The sequence below is a fragment of the Setaria viridis genome, chromosome 9 (genome assembly GCF_005286985.2).
Source record: "Setaria viridis chromosome 9, Setaria_viridis_v4.0, whole genome shotgun sequence".
Classification (NCBI taxonomy): Eukaryota; Viridiplantae; Streptophyta; class Magnoliopsida; order Poales; family Poaceae; genus Setaria; species Setaria viridis.
Genome location: NC_048271.2, coordinates 42,375,667 through 42,392,663, shown reverse-complemented (window position 1 = coordinate 42,392,663; position 16,997 = coordinate 42,375,667). Strand labels below are relative to the sequence as shown.

The 16,997-nt window shown below is 49.3% G+C and overlaps 2 protein-coding genes across 2 annotated transcripts; one reads left to right on the top strand and one right to left on the bottom strand.

Annotated features, from left to right (window-relative positions):
• The first annotated feature begins 6,696 nt into the window (after nucleotides 1–6,696).
• LOC117836131 (uncharacterized) lies at nucleotides 6,697–8,403 on the top strand. Its single transcript, XM_034715506.2, has 5 exons — nucleotides 6,697–7,489; nucleotides 7,602–7,694; nucleotides 7,793–7,860; nucleotides 7,952–8,089; nucleotides 8,256–8,403. Exons 1-5 carry the CDS (start codon nucleotides 6,779–6,781, stop codon nucleotides 8,287–8,289), a joined length of 1,044 nt encoding a protein of 347 aa, XP_034571397.1. The 5' UTR covers nucleotides 6,697–6,778; the 3' UTR covers nucleotides 8,290–8,403.
• Nucleotides 8,404–9,268: 865 nt separating this feature from the next.
• Nucleotides 9,269–11,040, bottom strand: LOC117836130 (metacaspase-1). The gene is made up of 4 exons (XM_034715505.2): nucleotides 10,528–11,040; nucleotides 10,008–10,456; nucleotides 9,723–9,920; nucleotides 9,269–9,610 (listed from the first exon to the last, which is right to left on the bottom strand). Exons 1-4 carry the CDS (start codon nucleotides 10,880–10,882, stop codon nucleotides 9,551–9,553), a joined length of 1,062 nt encoding a protein of 353 aa, XP_034571396.1. The 5' UTR covers nucleotides 10,883–11,040; the 3' UTR covers nucleotides 9,269–9,550.
• Nucleotides 11,041–16,997: the final 5,957 nt, after the last annotated feature.

The window sequence follows — 16,997 nt, the reverse complement described above, 5'->3', positions numbered from 1 at the left end:
CGGACCGGCAGCAGAACGCGGAGATGGACCGGTGGGTCCAGGACCCACGTCGAGGCGCGGACGGCGGGCGTCCTCGAAGCAGGAGGAGCTTCGTCCACGAGTCCGACCTCGACTCCGACTCCGACTCTGACCTCGACTCCGGGCACCGACCCTCGAGGGTCGTGAAGACCATCATCCGGACTCGTCAACACGCAGTGGCCGATGTTGATGAAAACCAACTATACAGAGTGGTCCTCGGTGATGAAGGTGAAACTCCAAGTGCGGGAGATGTGGGACGCGGTCCAGTACGGCGATGTCGACAGCTACGAGGACCGGCGAGCGCTCGAGGCGTTGCTCGCCGCGGTCCTGATGGAGATGGTGGCCAACCTCTCGGGGAAGAAGACCGCTGCTTGGGATGCTATTGCTGTGGCTCGAGTCGGCAGCGACCGCGCTTGTAAGTCCACTCTACAGAAGCTTCGGCAGGAGTAGGATTATCTGGCTTTCAAGCCGGGCAAGGACGTCGACGACTTCACTCTCCACCTCTCCAGCCTGATGCAGTGGCTGGAGCAGTACGGTGATGACGAGATCAACAAGGAGAAAGCCGTTGCAAAGTTCCTGCGCATCATCCCGAAGAAGTACTTGCAGCTCACCCTCTCCATCGAGACGCTGCTCGACCTCTTAGCATTGTCGATCGAGGAGCTGACGGAGCGGCTCAAGGTGGTCGACGACCGTGAGGAGCTGATGTCTGACAGGCCCATCACCATCGATGGCAAGCTCCACCACACGGAGGAGCAGTGGCCCGCCCGCCAGAGGGAGCGGAAGAAGGAGGAGCCTTCTTCCTCAACAGGCGGCCGCAAGCGCAACAAGCTGCACAAGGCGCGAGGAGGCGCTGAGGGCACCGCCACTGGCGAGCGCAGGGCTGCACGAGATGAGCGGAAGAAGGGGGATCCTTCTTCCTCGACAGGCAGCCGCAAGCGCGGCAAGCCGTGCAAGGCGCGAGGAGGCGCCGAGGGTGCCACCACCGGCGAGTGCAGGGCCGCACGAGACGACACCTGCCACAACTATGGCAGGACTGGCCACTAGGCTAGGGAGTACCACTAACCAAGGCATGACCAGGCCCACATCGCACGGGCTGAGGAGGAGGATGAGCCAGCTCTGTTCCTAACTCATGGGAGCATTGAGCTACTTCCTGCGGCATCGATCGCGACTACTCTTTTCCACATCAATAAGTCACGCGCACATGTCTTTCTCGGCGATGGTACCAGCGATAATAAGATCGATGGCTGGTTCCTCGACAATGGTGCTACATACCACATGATCGGGTGTCAGAAGTTCTTCTCTGACTTGAATGTCGACGTGCGCGGCTCCATCAAGTTCAACGACTCTTCGGCCGTGGACATCAAGGGCATTGGGTCCATCATCCTCGTCGCCAAGACTGGCGAGTACCGACTCCTCGTCGGAGTCTTCTACATCCCCGCGCTGAGAAACTCGATCATCAGCCTTGGGCAGCTAGATGAGAGTGGCTTGCGCATGGAGATCGATGGCGGAGTGCTCCAGATCTGGGATTGATGACATCGCCTACTCGCCAAGGTGGAGAGAGGGAGCAACTGCCTCTACGTGGAGGTGGCGTAGCCTCTCTGCCTTGCTGCCTACCACGATGATGAGGCTTGGTGGTGGCATGAGCGCTTCGGGCACCTACACTTCGAGACCCTGCGGCATCTCAGCACCAAAGAGATGGTGCAGGGTATGACGTGCGTCGACCACGTCGAGCAGCTCTGCGCCACTTGCGTCATGATGAAGTTAAAGCGACACCCCTTCCCTCGCCAGGCAAGCTTCTGAGCCAAGGAGAGGCTCAAGCTCATGCATGGCGACCTTTGCCGGCCGGTGACACCAGCTACCCCTGGAGGGCGGCGCTACTTCCTTCTACTTGTTGACGACGTCTCCAAGTACATGTGGGTGGTTCTCCTTGACACCCAGGGAGCTGCTGCGGACGCCATCAAGCACATCCAAGTTGCTACGGAAAATGAGAGCGGCCGCAAGCTTCGAGTGTTGTGCACCGACAACGGCAATGAGTTCACGGCGGCTGAGTTCGTGTCATACTGCGTCGACGAGGGGATCCAGCAACACTACTCTGCGTCCTACACACCGTAGTAGAACGACGTTATATAGCAGCACAACCAGACGGTGGTGGCTATGGCCTGAGCCCTCCTCAAGTAAATGGGGATGCAGGCCATCTTCTGGGGAGAGACGGTGATGACAACCGTCCACATCCTCAACCGCTCGCCCTCTAAGGCTCTCGACGGCATGACACCATACGAGACTTGGCATGGGCACAAGCAGGTGGTCGGCCACCTCCGCGTCTTCGGCTACCTCACGTACGTCAAGGAGCTCAGCCAAGCAGCAAGCTCGATGACAGGACCACCCCAGGGGTGTTCATTGGCTACATAGAGGAAGTGAAGGCGTACCGCATCCTTGACATGGAGACACAGTGTGTGTGCACGGCGCGCGACGTTGTGTTCGACGAAGGGTGAGGGTTGGCGTGGGGCAAGATGGTGGATGATGGCTTTACTCCGACGTACAACGGCTTTGTCGTTGACTACGTCCACTTCAAGGGAGCTGGGGGAGTGGGCAACTCTTTTTCGCCGAGCGTGTCTACCCCGGTCCCCAGGTTTCCACTGACTACGGCGAGCTCTTCACTGGCGTCTGCGAGTCCTCCACCGACTCCGACGAGTGCTCCTCCGGGCGTGGCGAGCTCTCCACCTCCACCACCACAGTCGGCCACACCACACACTCCAACGTCGACGGCTACTCCTCCGGGCACGGCTGCATCGACATCAGCTCACGATGAGCACAGCCCGGTGGAGTTCGCCACACCGCTCTCCGGCGACGAGGACCACGTTGATGCGTACCATGACGGTTAGCCTATGTAGTACCGCACCGTGGAGGACATCCTCGTTGACCAACGGTGCCAGGACTTGTACCGCACGACCTGGAGGCGGAGTTGCACCTTGCGTACGATGACGGCGAGCCTCGCTCCTTCGCTGAGGCAGAGGGACATGCGGCATGGCGTGCCACGATGAAGAAGCTAGCTGATCTTCCTTCCGGTCACTGCGCGATCACTCTTAAATGGATGTACAAGCTGAAGAAAGATGAAGCCAGTGCTATCGTCAAGCACAAGGCTCACTTGGTGGCACGCGGGTTCGTGCAGTAGGTGGGGGTCGACTTCGAAGATGTGCACGGATGCAGTCCATGCGTCTCCTCCTCACACTAGCAACCCAGGAGGGCTGGCGCGTCCACCACATGGGCGTCAAGTCGGCGTTCCTCAACAACGACTTGAAGGGGGAGGTCTACGTCCACTAGCCGCTGGGATTCATCATCCCAGTAAGGAGGACAAGGTGATGTGCCTGCGCAAGGCCCTCTATGGCTTGTGGCAGGCACCGCAAGCTTGGAATGCCAAGCTGGATTCCACCCTGAAGACTATGGGCTTCGAGCAAAGCCCGCACGAGGCGTCCGTCTACCGACGGGGCAACAAAGGCAATGCCTTGCTGGTGGGCGTCTACGTCGACGACTTGGTGATCACGGGCACCAAGGATGAGGAGGTGGAGGCATTCAAGGAGGAGATAAAGGCCGCCTTCCAAATGAGCGACCTGGGGCCTCTCTGCTTCTACCTAGGGATCGAGGTGCATCAGGATAACTCCAGCATCACACTCCGACAGACCGCCTACGCCAAGCGTGTCGTTGAGCTGGGTGGGCTCACCGACTGCAACCCGGCTCTCACTCCAATGGAGGAGAGGCTGAAGCTAAGCCGCAACAGCACGGCTGAGGAGGTGGATGCTACACCATACTGACGCTGGGGATCCTTCGCTACCTCACCCACACGCGGCCGGACTTGGCGTTCTCCGTCGGCTACGTTAGTCGGTTCATGCAGCGATTGACGACGGAGCCTAGCAAGCTGTGAAGAGGATCCTCCGCTACATCGCGGGGACTCTCGGCTACGGTCTCCACTACCCAAGGTGTCTCGGGGCGACACACTTCATCGGCTACAGTGACAGCAACCACGCCGGCGACATCGACACCAGCAAGAGCACGAGTAGGATGCTCTTTTTCCTCAGCAAGTGCCTTGTCAGCTGGCAGTCGGTCAAGCAGCAGGTGATGGCCCTGTCCAGCTGTGAGGCTGAGTACATCGCCGCTTCTTTCGCTTCGACTCAGGCTCTCTGGCTCACTTGGCTGCTCGGTGATCTCCTTGGCAAGGATGCTGAAATAATGGAGCTCAGGGTGGACAGCAAGTCCGCTCTGGCTTTGGCCAAGAACCCTGTCTTCCACGAGCTGCCTGGAGGAAGGGAGCATGAAGGCCAACTACATCAACACCAAAGACCAGCTCGCCGATCTCCTGACCAAGTCCCTTGGAAGGATCAAGTTCTAGGAACTTTGCTCTAGGATCGGGAATGTCCAGCTACCGCTCAAGACACGCAAGACTTAGGGGGGATTGATAGCATAAGTCATGTGTGTGTTGAGTGTGGTTGATGGTGCATGTGCACCCTATCTATCTATGTAGTAGGAACTTATTCCCTAAAATGCCCCTGCTACCTACCCTGTCTATCTCTATATATGTACTCTAAAACTATTTGCTACGTGTTGTTAATGGAAAAATCACTTTGGCCAACAATGATTACTGCTACGCTTTGGAAGCTTGCTAAAGGCTGCAATTTTTTGGTTTGATCATGCTTTGATTTTGGCTGCTTTGGAACAGATGATGCAAGATGAGATGCTAAGCGAGGCTGCTGGCGGTGATGTGAACGATTTCATGGCTGGGCTGGAGGACTTGATCTGCATAGACGGTGCAGCCATGCCTGCCATTTGGTGAAGCTGAACTTGTTAGATCAGTTAGACAGTTGCCTTGTTACCCTTTCAGACTATAGTTCTGTAAATTCTTCAGCTAGCTTTTCACCTCTGACTGTCGGACTCATTCTGCTAGTATCATGTAACTCAGTTTCAGTGCACTGATCATCGGTAGAATAATTGCCCTCTTATCCGATAATTTTCGCTAAAAAATTGGCCGGATGGGTGCTTAAAGGGAGAAGGTTGCCATGCCATTAAACACCTGTTTAAGAGTTCAATTCTACAGTGAACTGGTGATTTGATAGGCTCAACTTCTTTGTTAGCACATATTAAGCACCTGTCGCAAACTTGAGCATCTTCTCTTACAATCATCTAGTCGTCACACAAAAAGAAATTGGTTGTTTTCGTTAAGCACATCCTCTAAATATCCTAATTGTACATGCTCTGGCTTTAACCCTGATAATTTGCAACGTTATCATGGTGCAAATTTGCAGCATCTAACATGCCCCCATAATGCACACGCACCATGCGAAATTGTATTCCAGTGTTCTCATTGTCGGGCCACTTGTTCTTTTCTATGCTCGGAGCTTAAAAATACAATGGTGACTGTCCTTTCATGCATCGACTAGAGTTGTTTGTTGTTCAAGTAGCTCAAAGGCCATGAATCGTCATGGGGACAAGGATAATAGATCGACGACAAGCCAACACAACCTCCTGCGACGCGTGGAACTTCCAGGCTTCTCCTTCCTGGACGGCTGGACCAGCGTTTCACTAGCGTCCACCGAAAGGAGGAACCGGAGGAGCTGAATCAGCAGTTCGGCATCATTGTTAACTGCTTAGCCGTCTTTGGCTACTAGCAAAAACGAATGTGGCAAACTTGGCAACGGAGCAAGCATCTCTCCTCAGGGCCCCGGTTTATAACACGTCAAATCCATATATATGAGCAGGAATCTAGTTCAATAAATATCCTTTCAACCTTTTTTCTTTTGTCCAACTTGCATTGGTTATTGCCGGGACGCATCTCGGGTGAAAAATCACCACGATTAGAAATGGGCCAAATCATCAAAAATCATACCTAAAAGCATGGGGGAACAGGCCATTCTTGGTTGCCAAGTGTTCGCACCTAGCAGCACCTCTATATTTTTACAAAAGGTTTGAGCTTGAGCTTGCAAGGATGTAAAACATAATCTCACATAGGACTCCGGACCTTTTTTTTTAACCCTTTTAGAACTTATAGCTGCAATTTTTAATGACTTTGCACCTTTTCAATAAAAATGTAGCATTTTTACTAGAGTTCTCCGCAAAGATTATTATTAAACATCAAAAAGCACAAGTTTGCCACCGATCGGACGGACCAGTGATGAGCATATTAGTCATATTAGGCTAAAAAAAAATCGAATTTCGTATTTCTTAGCTCCAAGATTTCGTTGAGTTAGAATTAGGGCGATTAAGTGAGTCATTTTGATCCAATTTTAGACATAAACATTGATATACTATTTTATGCCAGATTACAGACTTCAGATCCAACGTGAGCCCTGCAAAACGAGGTGTATCTTTGTTAATCCAATTCCAAATGTAACAGAATGAGTGATCTCCTTCGTGAACATTTCAAGAGAAGACTACATGACGAGCTCTTAGCCTTTCAATCGCACAAATGAAATTCAAGTAGGTTCTTCTAGCGTTTTAAGACGCAAACACCTTCAATTTGAAGTTCCATCAGCATCAATGGTCTGTCTCTTTCAGGTTTCAGTTCAACCTCCCAAAGTTTTTTTTGGAGAGGAATCCTCCAAAGTTGGAATGGGGGTCCACGTGTCAAGCTAAACAACGGATGGAGCCCACGGCCCGCCAAAAATAGCAACCCCGTTTAAACCCGGCCCTCCCTCGCCATCGATCCTCGCCTGCCCAGCCCAGCCCACAGCAGCGATCGCCGGAGCCCCCCTCGCGCCGGCGATCGCCAAGCATGGCTGCTATCCCGGCTGAGGCGCCGGCGCCGGGGCCGCCACCTCCGTCCGTGCACCAGCCGCAGCGGCGGCGGCGGCCGTGCGTCCTCCTCAGCTTCTCGGCCGCGCGCGACCGCTTCCTCCGGAGCCGGTTCCTCTCCGCGGGCCTGCGCCCCTTCTCCGTCCGCCTCCCCTCGCCGGCCGGCACCAGCACTGTCGTCCACCTCTGGGCGCCCCCGCGCCCGGTGCGGCGCCCCGTGCTCCTCCTCCACGGCTTCGGCGCCTCCGCCACCTGGCAGTGGGCCCCCTACCTCCGCAGCCTCCTCGCCGCCGGCCTCGACCCCATCGTCCCGGACCTCCTCTTCTTCGGCGCCTCCTGGTCCACGCTCCCCGACCGCTCCGAGACCTTCCAGGCCAGGACCATCAAGGCTGCCATGGACGGCATGGGCGTCCGGCGGTTCGCGGTGGTCGGCGTCAGCTACGGCGGCTTCGTCGGGTACCGGATGGCGGCCATGTACCCGGAGGCCGTGGAGCGGGTGGTGCTGGTGTCTTCGGGGGTGTGCCTGGAGGAGAAAGACCTCGCCGCCGGTCTGTTCCCCGTCGCCGACGTTGGGGAGGCGGCCGAGCTGCTCGTGCCCCGGCGACCGGCGGAGGTGCGGCGGCTCGTGAAGCTCACCTTCGTCCGGCCGCCGCCCGTCATGCCCTCCATCTTCCTCAAGGATTACATCAACGTCCGCTCTGATTCCTCTAATGTCAATTTCATCGTCAATTTCGTTTTCCTCCTCAATTGCATTTGCATTTGCATATTTGCGTGGACGATGACGAATTCGATTGATGCATCAGGTGATGGGCTCGGATCATATTCAGGAGAAGACGGAGCTTCTTCATGCTCTCATCAACGATAGGAAACTGTCAGATCTTCCAAAGATAAGACAGGTAGTTATAGTTTCTTTCTCCCTCGAATTGCAAGAAACTCTGAAAACCTTCAATGATCGATGCATTGATGGTGTTCTTGGCTCAACTTATGAATGCAGCCAACGTTGATAATCTGGGGGGAGCAGGATCAGGTTTTTCCGATGGAGCTGGCGCATAGGTTGGAGAGGTCAGTTTGGTGCTTCCCTCTGATTATAAATGGCAGGCTGATGCCTCGAACACCATTATCTATTGATAAATTGTAATCCAAAATTCTGCAGACATCTTGGGGATAATTCTAGATTAGTAGTGGTGAAAAACGCTGGGCATGCGGCCAATATAGAGAAGTCCAAAGAGGTGTGCAAGAGCATCGTTGAATATTTTCAGGAACAGGATTCAAATGCTTCAACGGGGGGAAGGTATAGTAATTTGTTTGTGAAGTTTTCAGCAGTTTAATTTCAATTGAGTTTTTGTTCATACATATGATTTTGGTAGGCAGACACACACACACACTCTTAGAATTTGAAGTGCCTATTTGCAAATAATTGGTTTTCTAGAATATTAACACCCCTTCTATTGAATCAGGAGGTGCAGCTGTACTGATTGCGGGAAATTCTGAACAAGGATATCTTGTGGTCGGTTCACAAAATTTTACTGTTCCCTTGACTCTTGAACCGCTGTAATTATAACCAAAACCTTTTGTAATTACATGGGCTACAAACATCTCCTGTAACATGTCTGAGGACCTTCTCTGTTTGGATAAAATCCGGCTTATATACAACCAAAGAGTCCTTAGACTCTAATCTAAAAAAAGAGGAGCTCAAAAACACAAGGAAACTCTAAGACAAAGAAAGACAATTACAAGACTAAATTTCAATCTTTTTCTTTATCCATGTTTTAACCTTGCGTTGTCTTTATGCAGCAATAATCCACCACATCTCTCGTTTGCTTAAAAACTTGATGTTGGAATCATCCTGCTAGAGAACTTGACTTCTATTGCTCGCCGAACCTCGTCGGGTAGAAACCATAGAAACAGACTCCGCTTAGGTAATGAATGCCGGGATAGAGGACCTCCAAGATGATGCCTCCAAGGAGACACGATATCGAAGATGCTATCACCGTCCCTCCGGCACGCCGGAGTCAGGTTTTCACCTAGAGTACTGCCAAACCTTGCAGAAAGCACCACAACAAACGCCTCAAGGGAAGGAATCGACGCCGAACAGTGCCGTCGTTGCTAACACCAACACAATAATCGGGTAGAGATTTTGCCCGAAGCTCCTGCACGACCATCATCACCTCAGTAAGAAGTTTGTCGACCACCACGCCACCACGTGCCGGCATAGCCAACACTGCCCACCGCCTGCTACCAGCGCGAAGGGTCTGTGACGAGGCTGAGGACCTTCTCTGTTGAAAGAAATATATTTTTGACAGGTGAAAGAATGCTTGTGCCCTATTTTAATTTCTTGACAAGCTAACGCCCAATACCGATGGGCGGCAGGCTTTGGTTCGACAGATAAAAACATCGGTTTTCATGTCATTCTTCAATCATATAAATTGCCACAGCTTATGCTTTTTTCTGAATGTTGAGATTAATTAAGTATCATAACACCTAGTTTATTTCAGAGTTTAGAGAAACAAACAGCCTTATTACAGCGGGCAAGAGGTACAGTAGGCTCGGGAGGAATGGATGAAGATAACCAAACCAACCAGGTCCTCCACAAGCTATGAGCCTCAGGGCCGGTGACACATCACACATCACACACATTAGCAAGCATCATGCTTAGACGCGTCGGTCGATTATTTAGATACGTCGATTCGGTAGTCCAGAGTCCAGATGGCAGTGATATAATCTGTAGGTGCAAGTCTGCCATGGGGACTCATCACAGGACAAAGGGCTTGCGGTAGATGTCGAACATCTCTGAAGAGGACAGGTTAGGCTCCTGCAATGCAACGCGAGCCACAATTTGTCAGGAACAAGAAGTCAATTACTCGACACAGCAACAATCCGAGCCTCCATCGGACAGGGACGCTGAGATGACCAGAGAGCCTCACCTGCACGCCGCTGAAGTTGGCGACCTTGCTGACGGGAGCACCGATAGGGACCTGCAGGTTGCAGCTCCCGTCGCCGTTGGTCATGATGGCCTTCATGGAGCTCAGCAGGCGGCCGTAGGTGACCCCGCGCGGCTCACATTCCACCGCCTTGACAAAGCTGTGCGTCATGGCCCCCACCGAGGCGAAGGCCTCCGGCGTCTGCAAACAAACAGAGAGCCACTAATACAATTGGGCTCGAGTAATTAACATTCAGAGGATGAGATGAGAGTGTTGATCATCACTGACCACGCTGAACTTGCTCTTGCCGTCGCTGTAGCCGCTGAAGAGCACGGCCTGGCCGCCGCTGGTGCCCTTGCAGGCGCCCGACGGCGGGCGGTGGTCCTCCCACTGCCAGTTGCCGCTCCTGGACGTGCGGCAGAAGAAGGGGAGGTCGAGGACGCCGGCGCTGTGGCAGGCGTCGACCACGGCGTGGAGCCTGGCGCCGTGCACCAGCGGCCGCACGATGGTCTCGTTGATCTCGTCGTCCAGGATGGGGCCCCTCTGGAACGAGTCCATCGGGCAGATGGCCTCGTCGTAGCCGTCCACCTCGTCGCAGTCGTCGTCGGCCACCTGCGCGCCGAGGCCGGAGAAGTGGAACACCAGGGAGTCGCCAAAGCTGCACCCCTGCACCAGCCAGCGCATCGCCATCCGGATGTTGTCCTTGGTCGGCAGCCGGAACGGGTCCCTCTGGTCATCTGCGTGCACCGATCGTCCATGAGCAATTCATGGATCAGCTCAGTCGTTAATTCATGGATCAATGACTTACCGGTGAGCATGATGACGCACTCGCTGGGGAAGCCGAAGCGCTGGCAGAGGAGGTGCCTCATGCACTTGACGTCGTTGACGGGGCCCCGCAGCTCGCCGCAGCCGCGGCGCATGCCGGCGTACGTGATGCCGATCAGGACGGCGCGCTTCTTGCCGCGGGAGCACGGGAATAAGCCCGCCGGCGGTGCCGTGGAATGGACCCCCGGATGCGCGTCACGCCGCAGGAAGGACCGCCGGAGTCGCGTCACGCCGCAGCATTGCGCGCACTGGATGGCGCTCTCTCCGTGGATCACGGTGAGGCACGCGCTGCAGTACTTGCAGCGGATCGTCGCCGGGGCCCTTCCGCCGAAGTTCATGGCGAACCAAGCTGGTAGGAGCTAGCTTGCTTAGGCTGCTTGCTACGTAGACGTTGCTCCTTGGCTAGCTTGCCCTCACACTCCTGCAGTTGTCCCCTTTATATAGCAGACGAAACTACTATTTCCAGATGCAGAGATGCACACATGGTGGCTCGTATGTAATTGATGAACGAAGTGGGGCGCAAAAGATTTGCATAGAATGGATATTTGAAGTGGGCAATGATTTGAGTGGAAGTGGGCATATATTGTCTTGCCTGGATCATTTAATTTATTTAATTTTTTCCTCGAGAGAATGTGCCGTGTGCCTATGCATGTATTTCATTAGGTGGATGCTAATACCAGAAGGGCCGGGAAAATGGCTTTGGTTTGGCTACATTGATCAGCAGCACGGAACAGTGATTAGTCACTGATTTTGAAGTACAAATGGCTCTAGCTCCGCCCCTGGCGATGAATTCGAGTGATATGGTTCGAGTTTTCACTCAAAAGGTACCTGTATAATCCTATCCCCACTGGATTCTAAATTTTCTTCTTGTGAAATAGACTGATATTGTGAACGGTGGAGATCATAAGGGAATCAAGTAACAGCACCCGTGACTCTTTCTGCATATACTCCGGATGACAAGTTGAAATGGGTAAATGATTCTTTGTCCTTTACCTTTTCTTCTCTCGAAATGGTCGCAAGATTCTGCAAAACACTACGCGACTTGATTCTTCATCACATTCTTATAATATATTTCTTGAGAACGTGGAAAGGGATCCTACTGCATAGTTGACACTAAAAAAGTGTACAAATGTAGAAAAAAGAAATAAATTACGCACAAGGCCATTTTGGCTGTGTTTTTAGTGGAAATGAAATCTGAGCTTTTGCATGCCTGGGGATAACCATAGCAAATAATTTCTTTCAAAACTTCTCATCCAGACATCCAGTCATCTAACATGGGCTGCACATCATTGCAGACCATGTTGTTCAAGGTTTCATTTTACAAATGCTCGCGAATACACTCATTGATTAAATTCCTTACAGTGAAGCGGCCTACGGTTTACCTAGATTGGAGTCCTCGACTTATCAAAGGTACTCACATTTTTCTCGATTAGTTTTAGGAATTAACAACGTTTTCCTTTCAGTAGCAAACGTCGTAACCGTGACAACGAAATAATTTTAATTACTTTGTCAATTTCAAGATCTTTCAACCTAGTATCTTAAAGATGCTTGTAAGGGCAAGCGTCTGCTGTGTTTTTGAAAAATAAGTCATGAAAATCAAAATTCTTCCTAGTGAAATATTAACTATAATAAAAGAAACGTTATGTGTATCCTTCCTCTGCCGAATATAACATAAATTCATGACATCATGGACAACTCAAAGTTTCCGAACATAAGAATCTAAAATTTCATATGACAAACTCCCAAGAAGGCATAGTTTAAATATTGAATGCCTGCCCCCCCCCCCCCCCAAGAATTGGGGCAGAACTGGGCCTGGGCTATCGGAGGATCATGCCTTCAAATAGCCATATGAGCATGTTAGTAAACTGGGCCTGCGAAAGCATGGCTGTAGTCAGTTGCCCGAGGTCCAGATCGACCCCTGATCAACACTACTTGGAAGCTACCGTCCGAAACAATAATATTTCCTGAACAATGGATGGATTTTAGTGAGTTAAATGTTTGAGTACATCAAATTCTCATGAAAATCTTACTTGCGAATTGCTAAGGGAACACCGGTGGAAATTGCGGCAGTAGTCCCGGTTGGTAGGGCTCAAAGATACCAAAAATCTATCCAGAATTAAATTTTTGAGATGAAAGGTTCGTGGTAATCAAAGACCCCCTTTAGTTACGGTTGGTTCGTGGTGTTGTTGGGTGCGGCTATTGAATGTCCGTCGTAATAAAATTCTCCTGCGGGATCTATCACCTCGTCCACCAGGAATCCTACGAGACCTTCACATATTGCCAAAATCCTCTCCTTCTCCAAAAGTCTTTCTTGAATCTTCCACATCTGTAATTTGAAAATATGTGAATGTTACATGAACAATTAAATATAAGGAGTTAGGAAATAATTAATTATTAATAGTTTTATTTTACATGCATTTTGATCAAGCGACGACGGCACCTTGCCATGCACAAATTTGGTCATGTGCTCACAGACGTAGTATCCACATAGATTATTGCCTTGTTCCTGCCTCAAGCAATTTAGTGGGAAAAAATAAGTGATGAAATATTTGTGTTATAGAATGTACAAAATGTGCAAACTTCATACGTACCGGGAAGTCTGTTCTGAATGTAAGTTTTTCTTTGAAGTTACCACGATAAGTCTTAAGGAATTGTTTCCATGCGCTGCGGATTAAAATAATTCATGATATAGTGTTAGGTGATAATTTAGGAAACCAACTTTTGCATAGAGATAAAGGTTCAGAATTATTACGAGTTTAGCATGTCTTGAATGTCTTGATACTCCTTCGGTGGTTTCCTCAACATATCGAACACAATGACGTGGCTTCTATCAATCATAATTATTAGAAGGATTTAGTGAAAACTGCGTATATAAATGTTCATATTAGAGCTAACTAACATTAATTAGGTAAGAAAAAAGAAAACAAAAATAGACGGTACCCACACTTACTTAAAGTTGTATGGTAGTAGTATGTATTCCTTTTTGTCCAAGAAATTGTATACCACCTCCAATGTTTTCTTTGGCTGATCCCATATCTGAGCTTGGTTAATGAGCAATGGATCCATGAAGCCAACATTGAAGTACGATTCTCTGCGGCACCTTTGAATTAGCATTCTACATAAAATAGAAGACGAAGTTAGTAGGCGACGCACACACAAAAAATAATGATCTGAGCCAAAATTTACATATTGATAAACAAACACTTATAGAACCCAAGCGCTGATGAGAGAGACATTAAGGGTATCATAATGGTACACTTCATATATATCATTGAATTCCATCCACATGACTTTATCACCTTCGCCGAAAAAATCAATCGGTTTAACCCGAAGACTGAACATAAGCCTCTCGTCGGCAGACTGCTTCATGTACCATTCATGGAATTCGTACATCTTCGTGGATAGCTTTCGTGCCAATTCAGGCCTTACTAGAGGCTTGCCTACCTCATTGGGCCATTTAGGTACAATTGGCTCTGGAGCTGGCGGTTCAACTTGCCCTAGAACTTCAGCAAGAGACATACCTGTATCTTGCATAAATCCAATGACTCTAATTTGTTGTTCTAAGGGCATTGCTCATATAGTTTCAGCGTCTTTATCCGGTAGATCCTTGAGCTGGGGACAGTACGACTTGAAGACGACACTCCTCGCCGTTTTTTTTTCTCATCAAACTTAACTAACGAACGATCGTAGTTAGATAGTAGAGTCCTCTTTACTTCTTTTGACATGCCAATAAAAAAATTTAATTTTGCTGGATCTACTGGCTTTGGCTCCATCTCCTTTGCTTTTCTTTCTTTAGCGCATTTTTTGAAGAACTCCTTGCAATTGCTTAGGATAGCTCCCACAATTCCTCTGTAGTCATATCAGCCGGTAGCTTCTCAATGGGTTCAAACTTCTTTGTTTTCTTTTGCTGCCTTGGCTTGAAAGGCGGTGGTCGCGACTTTTTCAGATGTGCTGCAGGTTCCTTGCTCACTGCGGGTCTTAGTCTCGGTGACGATGATCGGGGAGGGATGTTGTTGTCATTGTCGCTCGCACCACCAAGATTCGATGAAGATGGAGACGGCGATTGAGCAGGATGCGATGGTCTCGATGCTGATGACGGTCCTGGAGCAGGATGTGCTGGAGATGACGATCTTGAGTTTTGAGGAGATGGTCGCTACAGGGGATCTACAGGGAGCAATGATGCCTCCGTGCCGAGGATGATGATGTAGCGTTTGTGCCATAGAATGATCCCGTGAAATGCATCTCCTAGTGTTGTTTCCCCGTCACCTCCCGGGAGGTCGAGCTCTAGGCCTTCATATTGACTATCAATAATCTGCTTTAGGCCAACGCTGGAGTAGCCAGGTGGAATCTCCATGCCATGGCTTGTCTGCCCTGGCAGGATTGGTAAAGCACTCTCGTACGCTACCTGTCCATATAGGAGAAATAAAGAAGTTATTAAACTCCCGAGGCATGGACCAATTGAGAAGATTGCATAAATTATATATATGTATACCTTAATAGTGATGTTGTCGAACGATCTATGCAGCTCATATGAGGTGCGTTGAGTGATGTCATCCACAGGGTACCGTTGATCGTCCACGGGTAATCTTAGCATCTGCTCATCGGGGACCCCTGTGGAAGCATAGCTGCTTTAGCGTTGAGAAGGGCTGACGATGTTGGGATCCGGCAGTGCTACAGATTGGGCCATCTCGATAAATGACAGGGCCACTCGACGATTTATTTCTTCATGCATTCTTACTTCTTGTGAATGCACTTTGGCTTCTAACATGCGTCGCTAGCTCTCCTCTTGTTGTTCCTTTCTTCGCTTGCGGCTTCTGTACGAGTCGATGTCCCTTCGGAAAGTGAACTTCCACGGAATGACCCTGTAACCTTGGCAACGTCCTGGGTGTTCGGGATTCCCGAGCGCTAATGTGAGCTCATCATTCTCTCTATCCACCCTCAACCTCCCAGCTTTAGCATCTTCAATATTTTTGATAAGCCTTTCAGCCTTCTGACATATTGTTTAATTGAAGATAAGTGTCCCATCCTCTTGGCTCAGGTTGCCTCCATGAGCGTAATACCAATTTTTCGATCGATCAAGCTAGTCAATAGTTGCTGGTACAATACCTCGATCGATTAGGTCTTGTTCCATCTTACGCCATTTGGGAATTGCAGTGTTGTAACCACCTTGCCCTAGATGATGATGGTACTCCTTCTTGCTAGCATTGTCAACGTTGACGCGAAACTTATTCGCACCACCTTCGCTCATCTTGTATTCGACAAATGAGTTCCAGTGGTCCCTTAACTTTGGCCACTCATTGAAATCTGGAGTTCGGCCCTTCTTGATAAAGTTGGCATCCAGATTCTTCTTAAATGTCTAGAATTGGGTTGCCATCTTCTTCAGCGTCCACTCTTTCACATCGTTTTCTTCGACACCTTCAGGAAGTGCGAAGTGTTTCTTGACATCTGCCCACGACATATCCTTTTGTGTCTGCGGGAACATGTATGGATCAGTTTCTTTATCCTTTCATTCTGTGATGCCGATGGGCACGTTGTCCCTTATAATTACCCAAATCTGACTCACGAACTTTCTAGCCACATGTGCGGGAGCAATCGGCTTGCCCTCTTCTGTGACTTCGGTGATGTGAAGCCTTCCCTCCATTATCTTTGTAAGACCTCAGGGCTTATTTGGCTTCATCGATCCAGAGGGCTAACAGTTCAAGATTCATTAATTAGTACATAGTAATAATGAATATGAAATTATAGATGGGGTAAAACAATGAAAATGATATATACCTCGCCGGAACCTACCATCACGGCAAGGTTTTGTTCCGCGTGGGCTCACCATTGCCATCACCGGACATGTTGAGAAACATGTCCGCCTGGCTACCCTCTTTGTCGGTGTACCTTATTGGAATGTTCGAGCCACTACCACCTGCAATAATCTGCTCCATTAAATACCTTCCATTTTCTTCGTTTGCCATCTCAACTAATTTAAACACGCATGAAATCATAGATACATTAAATTAAAAATTGTATCAAGTAGTACAATTAAGGTATAAACATGAAATCATAGAACAACCATGAAATAAAAGAAACTGATTGAAATATACACATGAAACCATACATTAAATCATATATACAACACCTCTAACAACTTTATTACATGAAACTTACATGAAATATAACATTAAAAAAACCACGCAATTATATACAACACCTCTACTTGTATATTATCACCAAAAATGTCCTTAAATTATATATACAACACCTCTACCAAATTTCTAATAAATTATACTAATTTTCTAAGCATTTCTACTAATTTTCAAAGCATTTAGACTAAATTATACTAATGTATTAAAAATTATATTAAATGTATACTAAATTATACTAAGCATTTATACTAAATTATAGTAACTTTCTAAGCATTTCTACTAATTTCTACTAATTTTTGAAGCATTTATACTAAATTAT

Coding starts and splice junctions, on each gene's coding strand:
- LOC117836131 (XM_034715506.2), top strand. CDS start 6,779: ATGGCTGCTATCCCGGCTGAGGCGCCGGCGCCGGGGCCGCCACCTCCG. Junction 7,490..7,601: donor TCCTCAAGGATTACATCAAC/GTCCGCTCTGAT, acceptor TTGATGCATCAG/GTGATGGGCTCGGATCATAT. Junction 7,861..7,951: donor CTGGCGCATAGGTTGGAGAG/GTCAGTTTGGTG, acceptor AAAATTCTGCAG/ACATCTTGGGGATAATTCTA.
- LOC117836130 (XM_034715505.2), bottom strand. CDS start 10,882: ATGAACTTCGGCGGAAGGGCCCCGGCGACGATCCGCTGCAAGTACTGC. Junction 10,457..10,527: donor GTGCGTCATCATGCTCACCG/GTAAGTCATTGA, acceptor CGGTGCACGCAG/ATGACCAGAGGGACCCGTTC. Junction 9,611..9,722: donor CCAACTTCAGCGGCGTGCAG/GTGAGGCTCTCT, acceptor GTTGCATTGCAG/GAGCCTAACCTGTCCTCTTC.